Genomic DNA, 23839 nt, shown 5'->3' with positions numbered 1-23839 from the left:
AATGTGTAGACCTTGACAAGGTTTTTCAGTTCTGGGGACTTGTTCTATAGAAATGAAGTAAAAAAAGGCTTAAATAACAAAATGGAAGCTGGGGGTGGCGAGGGTGCCTGTATTCTCAGCTACTTGGGAGGCTGAGGCAGGAGGATCACTTGAGCCCAAGAGTTTGAGGCTGCAGTGAGTTCTGATTATGCCACCAGACTCCAGCCTGGGCAACACAGTGAGATCCCATCTTAAAAAAAAATCATGGCTTATGCCTGTAATCCTAACACTATGAATGGCCCGTGTGGGAGGATTGCTTGAGCCTAGGAGTTTGCGACCAGCCTGGGCATCATAGGGAAACCCTGTCTCTACAGAAAAATTTAAAAATTAGCCAGATGTGGTGATGCATGCCTGTGGTCCTAGCCTCAGCCTCCTGAGTAGCTAGGAGCTACTCGAGAGGTCAAGGCTGCAGTGAGCTGTGATCACAACACTACACTCCAGCCTGGGTGATAGAGCAAGATCCTGTCTCAAAAAAAAGAAGAAAAAAAAAGTGCTCTAATGCATTAAAAGATAAGAGAAGTGCAAACTAAAATTAATATACCATTCTTCACATATCAAGTTCTGCCAATTTTCCAACAGTTTGACAACATACTCTGATGTGCCAGGTGTGGGGAAATGGGCACTCATATATTGATGCAGTGAATGTAAAATAGATGATCCTTGTGGAGAATTTGGTTCAGAAATTCCACTCAGGAATCTATCCCAAAGATACACTAGCAAAAATATGAAATATGCACAAGGTGTTGTAGCACAGTTTGCAATATTAACAGACTGGAAATGACCCTGATGTCTATCAGTAGGGACATGAGTATGGTGTACATCCACACAGTCAAGTATGCCAGTTTAAAAACTAATGAGCCAGCTGTGGTGGCATGCACCTGAATCCTAGCAACTCAGGAGACTGAGGCAGGAGGAATGCTTGAGCCCAGGAATTTGAGTACAGCCTAGGCAACATTAAAAAAAAAAGAGGAATAATGTTAGGCTATTTATTTGAGATATTATTATTGTGATGATTATTTTAGAGACTGGGTCTGACTGTCACCCAGGCTGGAGTGCAGTGGCATGATTTTGGCTCACTGCAGCCAGGAACTCAAGTGATCCTCCTGTCTCAGCTTCCCAAAGTACTGGGATTACAGGCCTGAGCCACCATGCCTGGCCTCTTCTTTTTTAATGTAAGAATTTATTGCTATCAACATTCTTCTTAGAACTGCTTTTGCTTTCGTTGCATCCCATAGGTTTTAGTATGTTATATTTCCATTCTGTTTTGTCTCAAGATACGTTTTCTCTTTTGATTTCTTCTCTAATCTATTGGTTGTTCAGGAGCAGGTTGTTTAATTTCCACATCTTTGTGATTTTTCCCTGAATTTCCTCTGTTACTGATTTCTAGTTTTTCACCATTGTGGTTGGAAATAATACTTGTTATGATTCCAGTTATAAATTTGTTAAGACTTGTTTTGTGGCCTAACATCTGATCTATTCTGGAGAATGTTACATATGCAATGGAGAAGAATGTGTATTCTGCTACTGTTGTATGGAAAGTTCTGTATATGTCTGTTGGGCCCATTTGGTCCTAAGTGTAGTTCAAGTCTAGTATTTCCTTATTACTTTTCTGTCTAGTTGATCTATCCATTGTGAAAATGGGATATTGAGGTCCCCTACTATTCTTATATTGCTATCTATTTTCCCCCTTCACGTCTATTAAAATTTGGTTTATACCTTTAGGTGCTCTGATGTTGAGTGCATATGTATTTATGATTGTTATGTCCTCTTGATGGCTTGACCCCTTTATCATCAAATAATGGCCTTCTTTGTTTTGTGTGACAGTTTTTAGACTTTATTTTGTCTAAGTACAGCCACCTCTGCTCTTTCTTGGTTACTGTTTACATGGAATATCTTTTTCAATTCTTCCACTTTCAGCCTGTATGTGTTCTTAAAGCTAAAATGAGTCTCTTGTGGGCAGCATATAGGTTGGATCTTGGTTTTTTTTTAATCCATTCACCCACTCGGTGTCTTCTAATTGGAGAACTTAATCCATTTACATTCAAGCTTATTATTGATAGGGAAAGATTTACTTCTGCTATTTTGTTAATTGTTTTCTGGTTGTTTTGTAGAGCCCTTGTTCCTTTCTTACTCTTGTTTTCCTTTGTGATTTGGTGATTTTCTATAATGCTGAGCTTTGATTCCTTTCTCTTTATTATTTGTTTATCTGGGGTGGTTTTTTGCTTTGTGGTTACCATGAGGCTTATATAGAATAAATTATAGTTAGAAAAGCTTATTTTAAACTGGCAACAACTTTAGATGTAGAAGGAAATTTACTCAACGTAATAAAGACTATTTATGAAAAACCCAAAGCCAGTGTCGTAATCAATGTGGAAAAATGAAAACTTTTTCTCTATGATCTGGCACAAGGCAAGGATGACCACTCTCACCACTTCTATTCAACATAGTAATGGAAGTGCTAGCAAGAGCAAGCAGACAAGAAAAAAAAAGGCATACAATTAGCTGAATGGTAGAAGTTATGTCCATTTGCAGATGACATGATCTTATATGTAAATAACCCCAAAAACTCTACAAAAAAACTTAGAATTAATAAATGACATCAGTGAAGTTGCAGGATAAAAAATCAGTGTACAAAAGTCAGTTGCATTTCTGTACACAGTAACAACCTATCCAAAAAATCAAGAAAATAATCCCAATTTACAGTAGCATAAAAAATAATAAATTAGCCTAGCGTGGTAGCCCATGCCTGTTGTCCCAGCTACTCGGGAGGCTGAGGTGGGAGGATTGCTTGAGCCCTGGAGGTCGAGGCTGCAGTGAGCTGTGATTGTGCCACTGCACTCCAGCATGGCTTACAGAGACCCTGTCTCAAGAAAAAAATACGAATAAACTTAACCAGAAAGATCTGGACACTTAAGACTGTAAAACACTGATGACAGAAATTAAGAAGACACAAACAAATGGGAAGACATCCTGTGTTCATGATTTGGAAAAATTAATATTGTTCAAATGTTCATACTATCCAAAGCAATATGCAGATTTAACACAATCCCAATCCAAATTCTAAAGACATTCTTCACAGAAATAGAAAAAACAATTCTAAAATTTGTATGTAACCACAAATACCCCGAATATACAAGCAATCCTAAGAAAGAAAACGTTGAGGCATCACACTTTCTGATTTCAAATTCTATTACAAGCTATAGTAATTAAAACAGTATGGTGCTAGTATAAAAACAGTAGATCAGAATTGAGAGCCTAGAAACAAACCCAAGCATATATGACCAACTAATTTTTGACAAAGGCACTAAGAGGACACAGTGGGGAAAAGATAGTCTCTTCAATAAATGGTTCTGGGAAAACTGGATTTCCACATGCAAAAGAATGGAAATGGGCCGGGCGTGGTGGCTCATGCCTGTAATCCCAGCACTTTGGGAGGCCAAGGTGGGCAGATCATTTGAAGTCAGAAGTTTGAGACCAGCCTGGTCAACACGGTGAAACCCTGTCTCTACTGAAAATACAAAAAAATTATCTGGGCATGGTGGCATGCACCTGTAATCCCAGCTACCTGGGAGCGTGAGGCAGGAGAATCACTTGAACCTGGGAGACAGAGGTTGTTGCAGTGAGCCGAGATTGTGCCACTGCACTCCAGCCTGGGCGACAGAGTGAGACTCCGTCTGAAAAAAAAGGCAAAGGATCTGAATGGGTGTTTTTCCAAAGAGGACGTAAAAATGGCCAAAAGGTACATGAAAAGATGTTCAACATCAGTAGTCACAAGGGAAATGCAAATTAAAACCACAATGAGATATATCACCTCATGCCTGTTAGGATGACTTATCTTTGGTAAGAGATAACAACTGTTGGTACAAATGTAGATGATGCAGCCATTGTGAAAAATAGTATGGAAATTCCTAAATAAAAGTAGAACTACCACATGACCCAGTAACCCCTATTCTGAGTATATACCCAAAGGAAGTGAAATCACCGCCTCAGATATCTGTTCATTGTCGCATTATTCACAATAGCCAAGATATGAAAACAATCTACGTGTCCGTTGACAGACAAATGAATAAAGAAGCTGTGGTGTGCATACATACACACAGAGGAATATTATTTAGCCTTATAAAAGAAAGAGATCTTGCCATTTGCCACACGTGGATGAGCCTGGATGACATTATATTAAGTAAAATAAGCCAGACACAAAAAGAAAAATACTGCTCAATCTCTCTTATATATGTAATCTAAAAAAAAAAAAGTCAAGTACACAGAAACAGGATAAAATAGTGGTTACTAGAGGTGGTGGTGGTGGTGGTGATGGTAGAGGAAAGGGGGAGGTGTAGGTCAAAGGATACAAAGTAGAGATACATAGGATGAACAAGTCTAGAGATCTAGTGTACAATATGAGAATGATGGTTAATAATATTGTGCTTGGGAATTTTGCTAAAAGTAAATTTTAGGTGCTCTTGCCACACACAGTGGCCAACAGGTATATAAAAAGATGTTCAACATCACAAAAAGAGAGGATAGCTGTGGGATGATGGATTTGTTGATTTGCTTGATATGGTAATCATTTCACCATCTATATGTATATCAAAACATTATGTTGTACACCTTAAACATATACAATTTAAAAATTTAAAGTAATGAGGAAGATCTGTGTAATCTTTTCCAGACACACCATGAATGGAGTTCCAATCTTGGAATGCCACTTTTTCTGGACCTAACTCTTGAATGACCATGTTAATTCATTCAATTTTTTTTCTATTATTTGTCATAGTTGTTGAAAGCCAAAGAGCTGCTGAGAACTGTAAATTTTTTCTCACTGTCAGAGTGCCCATCCTGTACCACAGAACCTGAATTACATTTGAAATTGGCAGATTGAGGTACTCCATTTATCAAAACATCTCCAGATAATCATGTGGATCTTTTCTTTGCAGCTCAGACATCTAACAACCAAGGTTTGCCTCCACCTGTGTGTACCAGAATGGCGTTGAGGCCAGGTTTCATTACTCCTTTGATATTCATTAATATTTCTTTTTAAACTGTTTTTTGATCAAGTAGAAAGCCACTCTTCACTTTTACTTGATGGCAGATATTATGAAAACAACAAGCTCCCCAGTAAATGTCTTCAGGTCATTGTAGGTTGTCCTGGGTAGGTCATGTTTCATCATTGATATTTCTTTGTGACACTGGGATAAAAACTTGGACATTACTGGGAGACATCTGGAGAATTTCTGCCTGTGTTTACTGGTTTATTATAAAGGATAAACAGCCAGATGAAGAGGTACATAGGGCGAGGCCTGGAAGGGTCCTGAGTGCAGGAGCTTCCGTCTGCATGGAGTTGGGTTGCACCACTATTCTGGAATGTGGATAAATTCACCAACTTGAAAGCTCTTCTAGACTGTGTTGTTAAGTGATGAAAACAAGTTGTAGCTGGGCGCAGTGGCTCATGCCTGTAATCCTAGCACTTTGGGAGTCGGAGGTGGGGATATTGCTTGACCTCAGGAGTTTGCGATCAGCCTGGGCTACATGGCGAAACCCCATCTCTACAGAAAATTTAAAAAATTAGCCAGGTATGGTGGCATGGGACTGTGGTTCCAGCTACTCGGGAGGCTGAGGCAGGAGAATCGCTTAAGCCAGGGAGGTTGAGACTGCATTGAGCTGTGATCGCACCACTGTACTCCAGCCTGGGTGACACAGCAAGACCCTGTCTCAAAAAAAAAAAAAAAAAGTTGCAGAATGTGTATTTTTTTCTAAGATGGGGGCAACATACAACTATATGTATATGTATTTCCTTATGTTTTCAAAAACAAATAATGGAAGATTAAAAACTAAGGAGAAGAGTGTTATAATATCCATATCCTTAGTTATATTGTTATTCTTTTAAAACTGTTATATTTACATTGTAGAATAAAGCAAATATGTATATATGTGAATATTATTAAGATCCAGGATTTTCCACAACAAGACCGAAAAATACAAATATAGAATTAAAGTTAGGTTAAAATCCTGTAATCTGGGCCGGGCGTGGTGGCTCACGCCTGTAATCCCAGGACTTTGGGAGGCTGAGGCGGGCGGATCACGAGGTCAGGAGTTTGAGACCAGCCTGACCAACATGGTGAAACCCTGTCTCTACTAAAAATACAAAAATTAGCTGGGCGTGGTGGCATGTGCCTGTAATCCTAGCTACTCAGGAGGCTGAAGCAGAATTACTTGAACCTGGGAGGCGGAGGTTGCAGTGAGCAGAGATTGCACCGCTGCACTCTAGCCTGGGCGACAGAGCAAGACTCCGTCTCAAAAAAAAAAGAAAAATCCTGTAATCTGAATTTGAAGTATTTGCATGAATTCATTTTACATGTATATTTTTATATGTGGTATTAATATATGACATTTAGGATATGTATATATTCGTGTGTGTGTGTGATGTATGTGTAATATTTTACATTGATTGTGGTCTTTAAATAAAATTTTTTTTTTTTGGAGACAGAGTCTCACTCCATCACCCAGGCTGAGTGCCTTGGCACGATCTCAGCTCACTGCAACCTCCACCTCCTAGGTTCCAGCGATTCTCGTGCCTTAGCCTCCCGAGTACCTAGGATTACAGATGTGTGCCACCATGCCCAGCTAATTTTTGTATTTTCAGTAGAGATGGGGTTTCACCATGTTGGCCAGGCTGGTCTCCAACTCCTGACCTCAGGTGATCTACCCGCCTCAGCCTCCCAAAGTGTTGGGATTACAGATGTGAGCTACCATGCCCAGCCTTTAAAGACAATTTCTAATGAAAAAGAACCAGGACTCCTTAGAGAGAAATAGTTGATTCCAAGTGTGGGACAGGCATTTATAAGATTTTAAAGCTCAGAACTTATGCTATAAGCAAGACCACTGGTGTCATCTTAAAAGGACACAAGAGCCAACTTTAAGGAGCTCCCACAGGCCAAAATTAGGAAAACTTGAAGCACATAAAATATGTTAAAATTCATGTGTTTCTAACAATACTTCAAAGAACAAATCATTGGTCACTTTTGGAGGTTGTTATGATTCTAACTCAGTTGGTGAAGGATCAAGTCTTTCTCTGCTTTTCTCTTATGACTGTGTCAGAGTAGCCAAATAGTTGATGAGGCGAAGTTTTGTTTTTAGTGGAATTCCAACTAAGAACAACTGTAGAAAGTGCTAGAATTGGAAAAGTTATTTTCTAGTTTTTAATGAAATCCTGTATCTATTTTAGACAATGATCATGAATGCCTGCTAAAGCCACTAGGTGCAGGGTTAATGAGGAGCTTGATGGTGGATAAGGCTGAGAACATGAACCTAATCTTTTTATCATTAAACTTGTAATAACCATAGATTATGTGCCTCTTAATGTAATACCATAGGAATTACATATGTTACTTCTGGAATATTCTTGCAAGAACAAAACTGAACCTGAATTGAGTCAAGCCTCTAGATCAACCGTCCAGTAGAATTGCTTTGATGGTGAAAATGTGCTCCCTGGCAACAGTAGCCCCTAGCAACTCATGGCTATTGAGTACTTGAAATGTGGCTAGTTGAGATGGGTGGACTGAATTTTAAATTCTTTTAAATTTAAATTTAGCTACGTGTACTAGTAATTACTATACTGGACAGTGAAGCTCTACATCTATGACCGGTTTATAGGAAATATAGTGCATAAAATAATCTGTTAAGTGATACCATGAAAAGGCAGTCAGCCAAATCCAGAATGTTTGAAAAGTCTGCAGATCAATTTTTTAAAATGTCAACAAATATATTGTATACAGACCCATGGTGGTGAGGATTGATGTAGATTAAGAGATTTATAAGGTAAATTTAGTGTGTGAACCTTATTTGGATTCTGATTCAAACAAACCAGCTCCTAAGAGGAAATTCTGGGAGACAACTTGGAGAAATTTGAGCATGGGCTGGGTATGAGATGATATTAAGGAACTGCCAATTTTGTAGGAGTGATAATGTTGTTGTACCTGTGTTGAAAGTCTTTTTCTTTAGAGATTTGTTCTAAATGAATGTAATGGTAGATACAATGATGTCTGGGCTTTGTTTGAAATAATCTGTTGGTGGATGGGGCAAGAAGGTAGGGCATGGAGGACACCAGGCCAAGTAAAATCTTGTTGAGAAGATAGGTAGGGTGCATGAGTCTTCATTCTACTGTGATCTAATTTTGTGATTTTGTATATGTTTAACATTTTCTACAATAAAGGTTTTTAAACAGCAGTAATTAGTTAAAATATATAAAGAATAACAAGGAATAATTTACTCAGAATTTGGAACAGGGAATATAGGATAGGAAAGGGCATTGGGTAGGGGAATTCTAAAGTACTAATAATTCACCTAGTTAGTAGCTATGCAGGTATTTGTATTATTAATATTTTAGCTCTGTATCTTCTTTTCATGCAGTCTTTCATATGTGTGGTTTATTTCACAATGAAAAGAAGAAAAGAGCTCATTGTTACTATGTAAGGCCTCTTACAGACTCCAATTGGAGGAGCACACTTGAACCTCATGGTGTTACAAAGTAGCCTCTGGTCTGTTTCTCTCCTAGACCTAGAGGTCCCCTTGTTTTTCTTTCCCTTTACTTGAATGCATCATTATACTCTCTGAAAATTATCTTCTCTGCTTAGTCATCTGCTTTAACGTGGCCTGTGAAGGCTTCTCCCAAAAGGCAGGCTCAGCTCCTAAACTGACAGAGTTCTCCACAGTCTGTTTCCGTCTTGGATACCAACTCCAGATTTTACGGAAGAGAATCGGACTGACTTTTGGGCAGGTGCTCACCCGAAACCAATGAACTATGGCCAACATAATGTACCTCGATCATAGGAACTGCCACTTCCAAGGCTGTTGACGGGGGAGGTTCTTAAGAAAGGGTTGTAGGTACTGCTAATAGAACATCATTATCTCTAACAGTCTATAACAATCTGTAATTGTTATAGACAGCATCATTGCCTATAACAATGAAAGATTTGGAATAAGCACTAGCTCTACCAGTAGAAGATTAAGGATTGGTTAAAGAAATAATGGGACAACGTATGGGATAATACGTAGCCATTTAAAATTATGATGTAGCCCTATCTTTATTAACTCTGAAAAATGTTCATTAAAAGTGTTTATTGGCCGTGGTGGGTCACGCCTGTAATCCCAGCACTTTGGGAGGCTGAGGCGGGTGGATCACCTGAGGTCAGGAGTTTGAGACCAGCCTGGCCAACATGGTGAAAACCCATCTCTACTAAAAAATACAAAAAATTAGCCGGGTATGGTGGTGTGTCCCTGTAATTCCAGCTACTCAGGAGGCTGAGGCAGGAGAATTGCTTGAACACAGAGGCAGAGGTTGCAGTGAGCCGAGATCACGCCATTGCACTCCAGCTTGGGCAACAGAGCAAGACTATGTCTCAAAAAAAAAAAAAAAAAGTGTTTAGTGCATGTCCTTTCAGAAACACACATACACACACACAGTACATATACATATGTATTTGTATGTATATATGTATAAATGTATTTCTCAAGGGATATACATCAAAATGTTAACAGTTGGCCAGGTGCTGTGCTGTAACCCCAGCGCTTTGGGAGGGGGGAGGTGGGAGGTCTGCTTGAGCCCAAGAGGTCGAGACTAGCTTGGGCAACATAAGGAAACCTCTTGTCTTTTTTTTTTTTTTTTTGAGACGGAGTCTTCCTTTGTCGCCCAGGCTGGAGTACAGTGGTGCAATCTCAGCTCACTGCAACCTCTTCCTCCAGGGTTCAAGTGATTCTCCTGCCTCAGCCTCCCGAGTAGCTGGGATTACAGGTGCCCGCCACAATGCCCACCTAATTTTGGTATTTTCTAGTAGGACAGGGTTTTGCCATGTTGGCCAGGCTGGTCGTGAACTCCTGACCTCAGGTGATCCACCCTCCTCGGCCTCCCAAAGTGCTGGGATTACAGGCATGAGCCACTGTACCCAGCCAACCTTGTGTCTTTTTTTTTAAAAAGTTAACAGTGGTAATCTTTGGTTAGTGGGGTTATGGTTAGTTTGTTGTTGTTTTGCTTATCTGTATTTCCTGATTTTTTTTTTACAGTGAACAATGGATTATCTGTATATTAAAAATTATTTTAAAGGAAATAAAGTCTGGAAGGGTAGATGCAAAATGTTTTCTTATCTGTACTTACTTTTTTCTACAATGAACAAAGCATTATTAGTATAATTTCAAAAAGTTAATTTGAAATAAGTAATAGGGTATATAAAGTCCTGGTTTTAAGTTAAAAAACCAATTATTTTCCAAAAGTCTATTTTAAAAATAGAGCATAGGAGAGAGTGGGCTTAGAAAAAGTTTATTTTTATAAGCCCTGGAGATCTTGATTGACTTATTTAGGCCAACAGTAAGTTTGCAGTTAAGAAATCTAGTGCCTGGTTAGGGTATTATGTCAAGAAATATTGTGTCCTTTTTAAGAGGTTATTGTCAGTGTAGTCTGCATGGATTGGAACACACCTGGCAAAGTTGTTCATTTTGGCTCCTTTCTTTAAATGGAACAAACTAAGTGGAGCAGCTAAAGGGGGCCAGCATGGTCACAGGCTGTGTGGTGTGAAGATGACCAGCCTGAGGAGAAGGAACTTGTGGAAATGTGACAGTCAGCTGTCAATATGGGAAAGGATATTGTGGGGAGCACATTTCACTTAGGTCAACAGAGGGGAGAACTTTCTCTTTGCATTTTCCCTCAGTGAATGGGCCTCTTTACAGAGTGGCAGAGACTGGGGAACAGTGTCTTAGACTCAGTTTCTTTGTTGGGAGAAACATTGGATGGCAGGAACTCTAAGGTCTTTCTGCCTATGAGACTGAATTGACCCAAAGAAAAATAGATCTTGGATGGGCACAGTGGCTCATGCCTGTAATCTCAGCACTTTGGGAGGCTGAGGTGGGAGGATCACTTGAGCCCAGGAATTCAAGACAAGCCTGCCTGGGCAACATAGTGAGACCTCCGTCTCTACAAAAAAAAAAAAAAAAAAATTAGTCTGGCATGGTGGGGTGTGCCTATGGTCCCAGCTACTCAGGAGGCTGGGGTGAGAGGATCGCTTGAACCCAGAAGGTTGAGGTTGCCAAGAGGCCGAGAGTCATAATTTTGTCACTGCACTCCAGCCTGGGTGATAGAGGGAGACCCTGTCCCCCCCCCAAAAAAAAAAAAAAAAAGAAAAGAAAAGAAAAATAGATCTTGTTCACATATAAAACATGTGACTAAATTAAGCTTGGATTAAAAATTTTGCCTATCATTTTCACTTTGACTTTGCTACCAAACTCTGAAACTTTCAATGTTTGAAGTTTACTTAAGTTGCGTTTTGTATTGAGAAGTAAACTTCAGTCTTCAGTGTCTTGTCTTACACAGAGGGAGTTTAATGAGGGGCTGTCTAAATGCACTAAACCATATGCTATCTGGGTGTTCAAGGAAAGGCTAAATGAATAACGCACAAAACTAAGTAGCATCTGATGGTTAAGAGCACAACTGCCTGGGTTTGAATCCTGTCTCTATGCCTTAAGTTCCTCACTGCAAAAATGGCTGTGATAAGACCAGCCATACATAGGCTTGTTTTGAGCTTGAGAACATGGCCTTCATTATGCATTTCACCTATATACTCCTTGAGGGCACCTAGTTATTCAATAAATCATTGGTAAATGAGTGATTGAATAAATAAATGAAAATACAAAAGTCCTTTACCTGACCTTGGGTACATTGATCTGAACTTATTGAATGTAGAAGTGACACTTTATACTTTGATGCTAAATTCAGTTTATCTTACATCCCACTTTACCCTCTATGTTCTGCCTAATTTAACCATCTGCTTTCTGAGAAATATGATTTCTTTCTTTCTTTTTATTAATTTTTTTTAATTGAGATGGAGTCTCGCTCTGTTGCCCAGGCTGGAGTGCAGTGGTGTGATCTCAGCTCACTGCAACCTCCACCTCCTGGGTTCAAGTGACTCTCCTGCCTCAGCCTCCTGAGTAGCTGGGATTACAGCTGCATGCCACCATGCCCGGCTAATTTTCATATTTTTAGTAGAGACATGGTTTCGCCATGTTGGCCAGGCTGGTCTCGAACTCCTGACCTCAAGTGATCCGCCCACCTCGGCCTCCCAAAGTGCTGGGATTACAAGTGTGAGCCACCGTGCCTGGCCTATTTTTTTTTTAATTTTTAAAAATTATTATTATTATTATTATTATTTTTGAGATGGAGTTTCGCTGTTGTTGCCCAGGCTAGAGTGCAATGGTATGATCTCAGCTCACTGCAACCTCTGCCTCCCGGGTTCAAGTGATTCTTCTGCCTCAGCCTGCCAAGTAGCTGGGATTACAGGTGTGCACCATCATGCCTGGCTAATTTTGTATTTTTAGTAGAGATGGGGTTTCACTGTGTTGGTCAGGCTGGTCTTGAACTCGTGACTCACCTCAGCCTCCCAAAGTGCTGGGATTACAGGCATGAACCACTGCATCTGGCCTTAATTTTTTTTAGAGACAGGGTCTTGCTCTGTTGCCCAGGCTGGTTTTGAACTCCTGGTCTCAAGCGATCCTCCTGCCTTGGCCTCCCAAAGTGTTGGGATTATAGGTGTGAGCCACTTCACCTGGCAGAAATATGATTCTTAAATTAGGATTAACTTTTTGGAGACTTGTTTTAGAAATGACTTATTTTTTATGAATGAGTTATGACTGTCTGAGAATACTTGGATGTGATGACTTGAATAATTTATGTGTTGGGCCTCTGAGAGTATAAAGTTCATACCAGAATATTTTTGGGAAGAATTTGGTTGAAATTGCTAGATTTTTTTTAAAGGTACAAGATAATTATGATTGTATTCCCTCTCAGATATTGAATTCTTTCTTTCTATGGTTTTCTAGAGAATGAAGATCTAGAAAACAACAAGGATACCTCTCTATTGGCTTCTGCCACTGATCCAGAACCCTGTTCCTCACCCCACAGGTAACCACTTTGGATAGAATGCTTTCACAGGTTTTATCTTCTGAGATGAGGAATTGGTGAAAGAAATAGGTAGTGACTTTAAGCGGGGAGGCAAGTTAAAGTAAAGAATGTGGGCCGGGCGCAGTGGCTCACACCTGATGCCAGCACTTTGGGAGGCCGAGGTGGGTGGATCACGAGGTCAGGAGATTGAGACCATCCTGGCTAACACAGTGAAACCCCGTCTCTACTAAAAATACAAAAAAAAAAAATTAGCGGGGGTGGTGGCAGGCGCCTATAGTCCCAGCTACTCGGGAGACTGAGGCAGGAGAATGATGTGAACCCAGGAGGCGGAGCTTGCGGTGAGCCGAGGTTGCGCCACCGTACTCCAGCCTGGGTGGCAGAGCGAGACTTCGTCTCAAAAAAAAAAAAAAAGACTATGGATAGTTGGCCAGGGACCGTGGCTCACGCCTGTAATTCCAGCACTTTGGGAAGCCGAGGGGGGCGGATCACGAGGTCAGGAGTTTGAGACCAGGCTGGACAACATGGTGAAACCCCGTCTCTACTAAAAATATAAAAATTAGCCGGGCATGGTGGCGCATGCCTGTAATCCCAGCTGCTTGGAAGGCTGAGGGAGAGGAATCGCTTGAACCCGGGAGGCAGAGGTTGCGGTGAGCCAAGATCATGCCATTGCACTCCAGCCTGGGTGATAGAGCGAGACTCTGTCTCAAAAACAAACAAACAAACAAAAACAAAAAAATATGGGTAGTTTTGTCATGAATCAACCCTCAAGTGTGTTTAGGGGCAATGTCAGGTCTATTTCAGGTTATACATTTTTCCTTTACTCTCAAAGAATAAAACTATAACAAATAGTCTAGTGTAGTGTCCTCATTTATCTTCTCCTGAAGATCATGCTCAAATGTTAAAATATTTGAAGGAGATTCCAAGTGGACTTGCAAGAGAATGCATGTTTGGGTTTCACCCATAAAATGCATACACACATATATATGCCCTCACAAAAACAGTTGGAATTTTTTTATTCTGTAATTTTCAGATGAAACCATTGTGATGGCCTTTAGGTTGTCTTTCTTAATTTCCTTCTCTGCCTATCTCATCCAACTACCATCATTGATATCGGAATGTATAACAGAAAGAGAAGAGGTGTACTGAGCCCTGGAAAGAGTAGAAACCATGAAGCGCTAATAGAATAACTAATGAAAACCTGTATATTGGAGAACCCTGAGCTAGTGAGTATTGTATCCAACTGATCAGTTCATGGGACAGTGTTGTCCAGTAAACTGTGGTCTCCACACAAAATTGATGGCTGGGAGTAGTGGCAGATGTCAGGGTATTTCAAAAATCTGTTATTTCTTGAGTTCCATTTAGAAGTTATTTCCCCTTACTTTTGCATGTGAAATAATTTGTATGATTAGTATAATTATAATATAGTTGGTTATAATAGCCATGGTTTTTAAAAAATGTTCCTCTGTAATAATGGTAATGAAATAGTTACTTTTGTCAGACATTTCTATTTGCCAAATACTATAGTAGGTATATTTATTATCTCATTTGAGTCTCATAACAGCCCTCATAAAATAAATATACCTGCTTTTTTTTAAGATGAAGCAAATGAAACAGTGAGTTCAATAATTTGCCCAAGTTCACATAGCTTTAGTTTTGTTCAGCTCTGTAGCTTATTCTCATAACCAGCCAGAGAGTTTTGAGTTCTATGCCTGGAGCTACTCAGTTAATATACATAATAATCCTGTAGAAGACGTAGCCTCCTCAAGGCTTTGATTATTTGAGACCATTCATGTTTTCATCAAATCTGCTGAGGAGAACTCCTTTCCATCTTCTTGCCATCATCCCTCTTCTGTACCTGCTGATTTGAAGGATCTTTGGGTGATGGGTTTGGCACAGAGGTGTTTTTTTTTTTTAATTTGTGCAAATTTATGGGGTCCATGATACATTTTTTATGTGTATATAATGCACAGTGATCAAGTCAGGGTATTTACGGTGTCCATCACCAAAGTACACAGAACTGTTTCGTCCTTCGGCGGGTCAATACATTTTTTAAAATAAGAAACACAGAACATCCTTGGACACAAAGGGATTTAATTTTTTTTTTTTTTTTTTTTTTGAGACGGATTCTCACTCTGTCGCTCAGGCTGGAGTGCAGTGACACGATCTCAGCTCACTGCATCCTCCACCTCCCGGGTTCAAGCGATTCTCCTGCCTCAGCCTCCCGAGTAGCTGGGACTACAGGCGCGCGCCACCACGCCTGGCTAATTTTTGTATTTTTTAGTAGAGACGGGATTTCATCATATTGGACAGGCTGGTCTCAAACTCCTGACCTTGTGATCCGCCCACCTCAGCCTCCCAAAGTGCTGGGATTACAGGTGTGAGCCACCTCGCCGGGCCAGGGATTTAATTTTTAACTTTTGTTTCTAACATTTGCTGAGTGAAGATAAAAATCCAGTGAATGTGATGCCTGAGGCTTACTTCTTATGCTTATGTGTCTATTGGAAATGGAAACGGCACAACTTTCTATCTTTTCTAGTGAGGCTGGCTTGCCGGCCAGGCTCTCCCCTTCCTTTGAGATGGCCTCCCTGCTCCAGGTCAGTACAAACCAGAAGCTTAAATCAGAGGCTTTTCCTTTATGTGGCTTATCACCAGCATCAAGTAATTTGAAATTAATCTTTCCCCAAATGCTCTTTTCTAATTCTCCAGAGCATAAAATGCTAATGTGAATATTAAATTTATGTGGGTGGCACATATCCTGTTTAACATAATTTTATTATTTAATTATTTCTTGAGACAGAGTCTTGCTTTGTTGCCCAGGCTAGAGCGCAGTAGGCAGTCATAACTCACTGCAGCCTCAAGTTCCTGGACCCATGCAACCCTCCCACCTCAGCCTTGTGAGTAACTAGGACCACAGGCATGAGCCACCACACCGAGCCTTAAAATATGTTTTTTAAATAAGCAGAACCATGTTTTTTCAGAGTAGCATGCACAAAGACAAAGAGACTAAAATTTAGATGTCACACACAGTAAGTCAAGCTAATGATTCAGATAGCCTGTCTCACCTTTCCAATATTATGAATGATAGTCTGATCCAGAATTTCTCTTTTATTCCCAAGCAAAAATTAACTTATTCATTTTTTATTCAACAAATATTTTGGGGCTAATATTTATTCAACAGATGTTTGCTAGGAGCCTACCATGTACCTGATACTGTTCTAGGTACTAAAGATACCACAAATGAACAAAACAGTCCGTCATTGCTCTCAGGGAGCTTACGTTCTAGTGGGGGAAGTGGACAGAAAACAATTACACATCATACTTCACAGACTCTTAAGTTGCCGTCAACTGTAAGATGTGCTTTCATGTACCACCAAGAGAGGAAGAAATGCTTAAGATGGATCGTCTAATAGACCCCCCATATGCAACTGGGATACCAAAAGCCTGCACCTTCAGTGAAAATATAAAGAAAAAAATCCCCCACACAGAAAAGGACAGCAAGGAAGCTTGATTGTCTCAAACTTGACACTGTGTCATAGGAGGAAAAAATATCTCCCCTGAGAATAGGAACCACCAGTTGGTATTAGCCAGTGTCTTGTCAAAATTCACTCTGCCAGGAGGATCTAAACAAAACCCTAAACAGAGAACTTAATTTCAAGGAGTCTCAGATTGGTAGCATTCCTAAGTACTGGCAGAAGCAAATGCAAATCTCTTGTGGAAAGACTTGATGTCAATCCAGGCCCACGGCACTTTTAAGATATCATCAATTTTTAAGACATCCTATCTTTCAGTTGTGCTAAAATCTAAAAGCCAGTGTGCATCTTGCAATCAACAAAATATGCTCCATATCATGTCAGGCAGTAATAGGTGCAGTGAAGAAAAATGAAGCCGGGTAAGGGCAGAAACAGTGACAAGGCCAGGAAGGGGCAGACATTTTATATACAGACCTCTGAGAAACCTCTCAGCAGAAAACCTGCAGGAAGGAAGTCTTCAGTTAACTAAAGAAGAGTTAATGTTGTAGAAGAGTATTCTAGGCAGAGGTTACAGCAAATGCAAAAGCTCTCAAGTGGGAGAGTACTTGGGGTGTTTGAGGACTATCAAGGATTGAAGAGGCTGTTGTGGCTGGAGGGACCAGGACAGAGTGAGGATTCTGAGAGGTGAGGTCAGAATGCAAAGGGCCTTAGGGCTGGGCGAGGTGGCTCACGCCTGTAATCCCAGCACTTTGGGAGGCAGAGGCGGGTGGATCATCTGAGGTCAGAAGTTTGAGACCAGCCTGGCCAATATGGTGAAACTCCGTCTCTATTAAAAATACAAAAAATTAGCCAGGCGTGGTGGTGCACACCTGTGGTCCCAGCTACTCGGGAGGCTGAGGCAAGAGAATTGCTTGAACCAGGGAGGCAGAGTTGCAGTGAGCCAAGATCCGAGATCATGCCACTATACCACAGCCTTGGCGACACAGCAAGACTCTGTCTCAAAAAAAAAAAAAAAAAAAAAAAAAAAATAGGCCTTAGAATTCCAGGTGGCAGGCTTGGTTCCCAGTGCTGTGCATACAGAGGCAGTGAGACCCAGTGCCTGCCACCAAGCTTACTTTCTATTGGAGGAGGCAGATGATACACAGTGTCAAGAAGCAGAAATGGACTATAATTTCTGGGTTGAAGAGCATTAAAATAGACCCACAGCCTAGGCCAGTTTACAGCTTACACTGAATAACCGAAGTGAACATATAAAGATCAACAGAATCCCACAGCTCTGATTCTTGGAGTGACCTCCTCTTGTCTGTCCTGAGGTAGGTTGGAGTAATTTTGGATATTCCAAAAGATGGCTCTGTTTTATCTGAAGGAGTGATTTTTCTTGTTTATGTTAAAAAAGGAAAGAAACAAACTAATAAACTCTAAAGTGAAGCCTCCTTCTGTTTCCCCCATGAGGTGTATACTACCATTTTCCAGTCATTTACTCAGCCTGTTTGAGGAAATGATGCCCTCAAGCAGGGATTCTCAGAACTTTATACTCTTAAAAATTATTAAGGACCCAAAGAATTTTTGTTTGTGTGGGTTGTATCTATCAATATTTACTATATTAGAAATAAAAACAGCCGGGCATGGTGGCTCACGCCTGTAATCCCAGCACTTTGGGAGGCCGAGGCAGGTGGATCACGAGGTCAGGAGATCGAGACCATCCTGGCTAACACGGTGAAACCCCATCTCTACTAAAAATGCAAAAAAATTAGCCAGGCGTGGTGGTGGGCGCCTATAGTCCCAGCTACTTGGGAGGGTGAGGCAGGAGAATGGCGTGAACCCGGAAGGCGGAGCTTGCAGTGAGCCGAGATCGTGCCACTGCACTCTAGCCTGGGCGACAGAGTGAGACTCCATCTCAAAAATAAATAAATAAATAAATAAATAAATAAATAAAAAGAAATTAAAACTGAAAAATTAGAATATGGTTATTTGTTCATTTAAAAATAATAATGAACTTAATAAAAGGCTTAATAAAAGGCTTAATAATGGCTTAATAAAAGGCAGTTGGATTCTCAGCTCTGCTTCCGAGTTCATTCTATTGCGGTATCACATGTCATATAGTCTCTGGAAAATTCCACTGCACACTCTTGAGAAAATGAGAATGAAAAAAGGGAAATAACATTTTAGTGTTGTTATGAAACAGTTTGAACTTCATAGACTCCCCCGAAGGGCCCCTAGACCATACTTTGATAACTGCCATTCAAAAAAATCCATGTCACCTTTTATCGGCAACAGATTCCCAAAAGGCCTGGGTTATTTTGCTACAGCCCTGGCACTAATTTTCTAGTTTTTATGAGGCCAGGGGAAATGGAAGAGAGCATAAGTCATTCCCTTGCATCTTTATAATCAACTATTCACGGCCGAGCACGGTGGCTCACGCCTGTAATCCCAGCACTTTGGGAGGCCGAGGCAGGCGGATCACCTGAGGTCGGGAGTTCGAGACCAGCCTGACCAACAACATGGAGAAACACTGTCTCTACTAAAAATACAAAATTAGCCGGGTGTGGTGGCACATGCCTGTAATCCCAGCTACTTGGGAGGCTGAGGCAGGAGAATTGCTTGAACCCGGGAGGCGGAGGTTGTGGTGAGCGGCATCACTGGTCCACTCGTCAAAAAGCAAACAAAAAACTATTCACAGAGCTGTGTTTGAAGCCATTGGGATTGTTGATTAATGTGCTTTAAAAAGGAGAGAAAGTGATGACCCCTAGCACTGAATGGGGACAGGGTATGAAATGGATCTGCTGAAAGACTGCCTCAGGGATAACTTCAGAGAGGGTTGCCTTGATCATCACTTTGTACTTTGTTTTGGTGCCTAATCTCCCTTAGGCAGGCCTCCTCCTTTTGCTTCTAGCCAGTGGCTTTGTGTGTAGAACTGAACTGAGATTCTAACAATTCCTCGGTTAAAATTCTGTGGGCCCTGTGGGCCGCAGAGTGAGCAATAACATTGGAACTCATAGAAGCTGAGGGCAGGATGGTGATTAATAGGTGTTGGGGCCAGGGGGTGGGATGGGGAGATGTTGCTCAAGTGGTATAAGGTGTTAGAAGGAGGAACAAGTTCTGGAGATCTTTGTACAACATGGTGACAATAGTTAATAACAATGTATACTTGAAAATTGCTAAGACAGTAGATTTTAAACGTTCTCACCACAAAAAGGAGTATGTGAGGGGATGGATATGTTAATTAGCTCAATTTAATCATTTTACAATATGTACATATATCAAAACAGCACATTGTACACCATAAATATATACACTTTGTCAAAATAAATAAAAGAAACAACAACGACAAAAAAAAAAAAAAAAAAAACAGACCAGCAGTCCGTCTCAGATGACGGAGCTGAGTGTTTTCCATGGTTCTCCTAGCCTTTGACCTGGCCTTGTTAGTCTTTGTTTTCACACTGTCAACACTTTACTGTGGACCAATTCAGCCCTGGGCAGTGGTCGGCTAAGGTGACAGTAGAGCTAAATGCCAGGGACAGGTGGGGCTGGGGGTGTTTCGAATGTTGTTTTATTTCAAAGTTTCTCCAGGATGATTGAGTCTTTTCAAAGAGTCCTTGAATTGACATGCTTTCTTCCTCTGAGAGGCCACAGATGGTGTCTCCAGTGAGTAAGGATGCCACGGAAGATCTACGGAAAGCAACTGGTGCCTTGGAGGCTCAGGCCTTGGTGAAACAGGATTTGCTGCCTGCAGACCAGGCCCAGGTCCTCAATGAGGTAGGGGGCAGATTCTGGCTCTTTCTTATGAAAGGAGGCACCAGAATGTAGACACATAGTGGATGGGCTGGAATTAGAAAGCACTGTGAGGGTGGCTCCTGGAATTCTCTCTTTGCCCTCTAATTTAGGGCATCTTGGTCTTCATTATTATTTGGAGAATGATTATTTGTATCTTCCACAGGGCCCATCATTGTACTGGCACCCAGTAGGCACCTATTCAGAAAACGAAGTATTAGAATGAATGTTCATGTGTTCTCTAAAATCCTCTTCATTGAGGAGCCTGAAGTCATTGGACTGTTTTGCTCTTGCTTTTCTTGTGGTAGATCTATTTAGTATTTATGATAAAGATTCCACAGAAGCTTTTTTTTTTTTTTTTTTTTTTTGAGACAGGGTCTCCCTCTGTTGCCAGGCTGGAGTGCAGTGGCACGATCTCGGCTCACTGCAACCTCCGCCTCCTGGGTTCAAGTGATTCTCCCACCTCAGCCTCCCGAGTAGCTGGGATTACAGGCACACGCCACCATGCCTGGCTAATTTTTCTATTTTTAGTAGAGGCAGGGCTTCACCATATTGTTCAGGCTAGTCTCAAACTCCTGACCTCAGGTGATCCACCCACCTTAGCCTCCTAAAGTGCTGTGATTACAGATGTGAGCCACTGTGCCTGGCCTTGACTTTTTTTTTTTTTTTGAGACAAAGGTCTCACTCTGTCACCCGACTTCAGTGCAATGGTGCAGTCATGGCTCACTGCAGCCTCAAACTCCTGGGCTCAAGTGATCCTCCTGCCTCAGCCTTCCAAGTAGCTGTATGGAAGTGATAGTGTAGTGGTGCCCCTGCCATGGAGGGATGGGGTGGGGGGTAGGGTTGTTTCTATCATTTATTAGCATATGTGTTAGAATAATGGTTGGTATTAGTGTCAATGAAGACACCACCAGGCATTATAATTAGATTTGTATAGTACTTTACAGTTTACAAGCATTTGTATCTGTAACACTTCATTTACTCCTGAGAACAACCTTGTGAGATAGGTGCCATTGTGTCTCCATTTAAGAAATGAGGAAACTGGCTGGGTGCGGTGGCTCACGCCTGTAATCCCAGCACTTTGGGAGGCCAAGGCGGGTAGATCACCTGAGGTCAGGAGTTCGAGACTAGCCTGACCAATATGGTGAAGCCCCGCCTCTATTAAAAATACAAAAATTAGCTGGGCGTGGTGGCGTGTGCCTGTCATCCCAGCTACTCGGGAGGCTGAGGTGGGAGAATCACTTGAACCCAGGAGGTGGAAGTTGCAGTAAGCTGAGATCGTGCCATTGCACTCCAGCCTGGGCAACAACAGCAAAACTCTGTCTCAAAAAGAAAGAAAGAAAGAAATGAGGAAACTGAGGCTGAGGGCTGTTAGAGACTTTACTAAGGCTATGTAGCTAATATGTTGCAACCTAATCCTTTATTTAGCATTTTAGAAAAGGAAGGATTTATTTAAGCACACTAGCCAAAGTCTGATTCACTTCAGTTAGCAAAGGAGATGAGAACTGGAGGGCTTATTCTCCAGAAACAGATATTATGAGAATACAGCCTGGGAGGATTACAAACTTGATTTATTTATTTCTCACAAATACAATTCCAGCCTCTTAACTGGATTGCTGACTCACTGATGTACTCTTCCCTGTGGGCAATAGGTATAGATTTCTTGTTGAGTTGCCTGCCAACTGTTTGGAGAAGGGGCAGGAAATTAAGGTATAATAGCATGAAACCAGCAACACTAATCTGAGTGATTTGAAGGGAAGCTCACCAGGGAGACATTGTAAGCTCCCGCATGGGTTAGTGAGGGCTTTGAGTATCAAATGCCATTCGCATTCTTCCATGTAAGTCAGACGTCTGGCAGCAAATGTACTGTTTAAATGCAAGTCCTGGGGCTGGTCTAAGGTGAAATTGTAACTATTGATAGAACACTGTTAGTGACTTCAAGACTGAGACAACCTGTAGCCCGAGGTGGGCTGTGGATGAGAGAGAAAGACCATAAACCAGATTCTGTCTCTGCAGTGCTTTGGAGAGCTGATTGACAGTAATGTAGAAGTAACCATTGAGTGGGAATTGTAGCAGGAGGATGTGTGGCAGAGTGGGAGTCAAACTAAACCCTAGGAGCAAGAGCTATTAATGAGAGGAGCCACAGGGAGGTACTGTGCAGGTGAGGTAAGACCACGGCATGGCCCAGAATCACAGTCAATGCAAATACTGTCAACAACCTGCGAGGGTGTTGGCAGACAAGGACCTCATAAAGGGTTTGGAGCAGGAAAGTTGCAAAAGGTAGGAAACAGTCTTTAAACAATAGAATATTTTAATGGTTTTAAAAAATTAGTAGAATTTATTAGCAACTCCTATTTGGAAGAAAGAGAAGGAACATTGACTAGTACATTAAGGTTTGAGTGGGGATAGTGGAGATAATAGAGCAGGGGTGGGGCAGCCTTCATGCAAAAAGAGATTAATTAGAATCTGCCACTCGAATACTCCTTTAACTAGAGTTCTGTTGTGCAGATGGCCAAGTATCAAGTTCCACAGAGGTCTGGGGACATCGTTATGATCCAATCTGAACATACAGGAGCTATAGATGTTCTTTCAGCTGATTTGGAATCTGCAGATCTTCTGGGGGACCACAGGAAAGGTGAGACCTTTGGGAGTATAGCAGGTGGTTTGTTTCCAGTAGATACTTAAAGAAAGGCAGACAGACAGACAAATGGAAGGAAAGAAAATGACTTGTGAAAGGAAGTCAAAGAAGCCAGTAGAAAGAATGTCTGACTGTGCCAACCTCTCTTAGCAAAATGCCTGGGGTACTCATGTTTCCTCATGGTTTCTCAGTGCTAAGCTGCCTGTCCTTTCAGTCTCCCCACCTCTGATGGCTCCTCCATGCATCTGGACCTTTGCCAAGGTGAAGGAATTCAAAAGCAAGCTGGGCAAAGAGAAGAACAGCCGTCTGGTGGTGAAGCGTGGTGAGGTGGTGACCATCCGGGTACCTACTCATCCAGAGGGGAAGCGTGTCTGCTGGGAGTTTGCGACCGATGACTATGACATTGGCTTTGGAGTTTATTTTGACTGGACCCCTGTAACCAGCACTGACATAACTGTGCAGGTCAGTGATTCCAGTGACGATGAGGATGAAGAAGAGGAAGAGGAGGAAGAGATTGAAGGTAAATTTAATTTTAACATAATTTGCAGTTTTCTGGCTTAACCTGATTTCTGGGGACCATTTCATGGGTTGTACCAGTCCTCCTCTTCCTTTGAATGCAGTTGAGGAACTCAGCATTACAAGCTAAGCTGAGTGGTACAGGCCAAAGAGAACGTTCTGGTGGGGTTGATACTGCTGCCTTAGTTGAAAGAAAGCCTCTTTTCCTTTAATCAGTACCTCATTGTTTTCCCAACACCTTCCTGGGGGCAGGGATGGGGCAGGAGCAGAGAGAGGGTGAGTCATGCGGCAGTTTAGAGGGATGGTCATTCAGGTCGCATGTAAGCCAGAGATTATTTTACATCTCTCTCTTAGTTTGGAGATATTTATTATTGGCCTGGAACCAAAGTGAGTGATTACAGTTTGCTAAAGGTATCCATTCTCTCCCTCTCCCAAACTCTCATAGCTGGCTATTGATTACTTCTT

The 23839-nt window shown here is 41.4% G+C and overlaps 1 protein-coding gene across 2 annotated transcripts in view; it reads left to right on the top strand.

Annotated features, from left to right (window-relative positions):
* TMED8 (transmembrane p24 trafficking protein family member 8) overlaps positions 1-23839 on the top strand; it is a 44124-nt gene that overhangs the window by 12526 nt on the left and 7759 nt on the right. For both annotated transcript variants that reach the window (XM_054529589.2, NM_001131075.1), the window contains 4 exon segments: positions 12898-12979; positions 20076-20205; positions 22729-22855; positions 23073-23378. In XM_054529589.2, the coding sequence (XP_054385564.1) occupies positions 20083-20205; positions 22729-22855; positions 23073-23378 (556 nt within the window). In that variant the 5' untranslated portion in view covers positions 12898-12979; positions 20076-20082.

The sequence above is a fragment of the Pongo abelii genome, chromosome 15 (assembly GCF_028885655.2).
Source record: "Pongo abelii isolate AG06213 chromosome 15, NHGRI_mPonAbe1-v2.0_pri, whole genome shotgun sequence".
Lineage (NCBI taxonomy): Eukaryota > Metazoa > Chordata > Mammalia > Primates > Hominidae > Pongo > Pongo abelii.
Note: the sequence above shows the minus strand (reverse complement) of the source record. Positions and strands in the feature narration are given on the sequence as shown.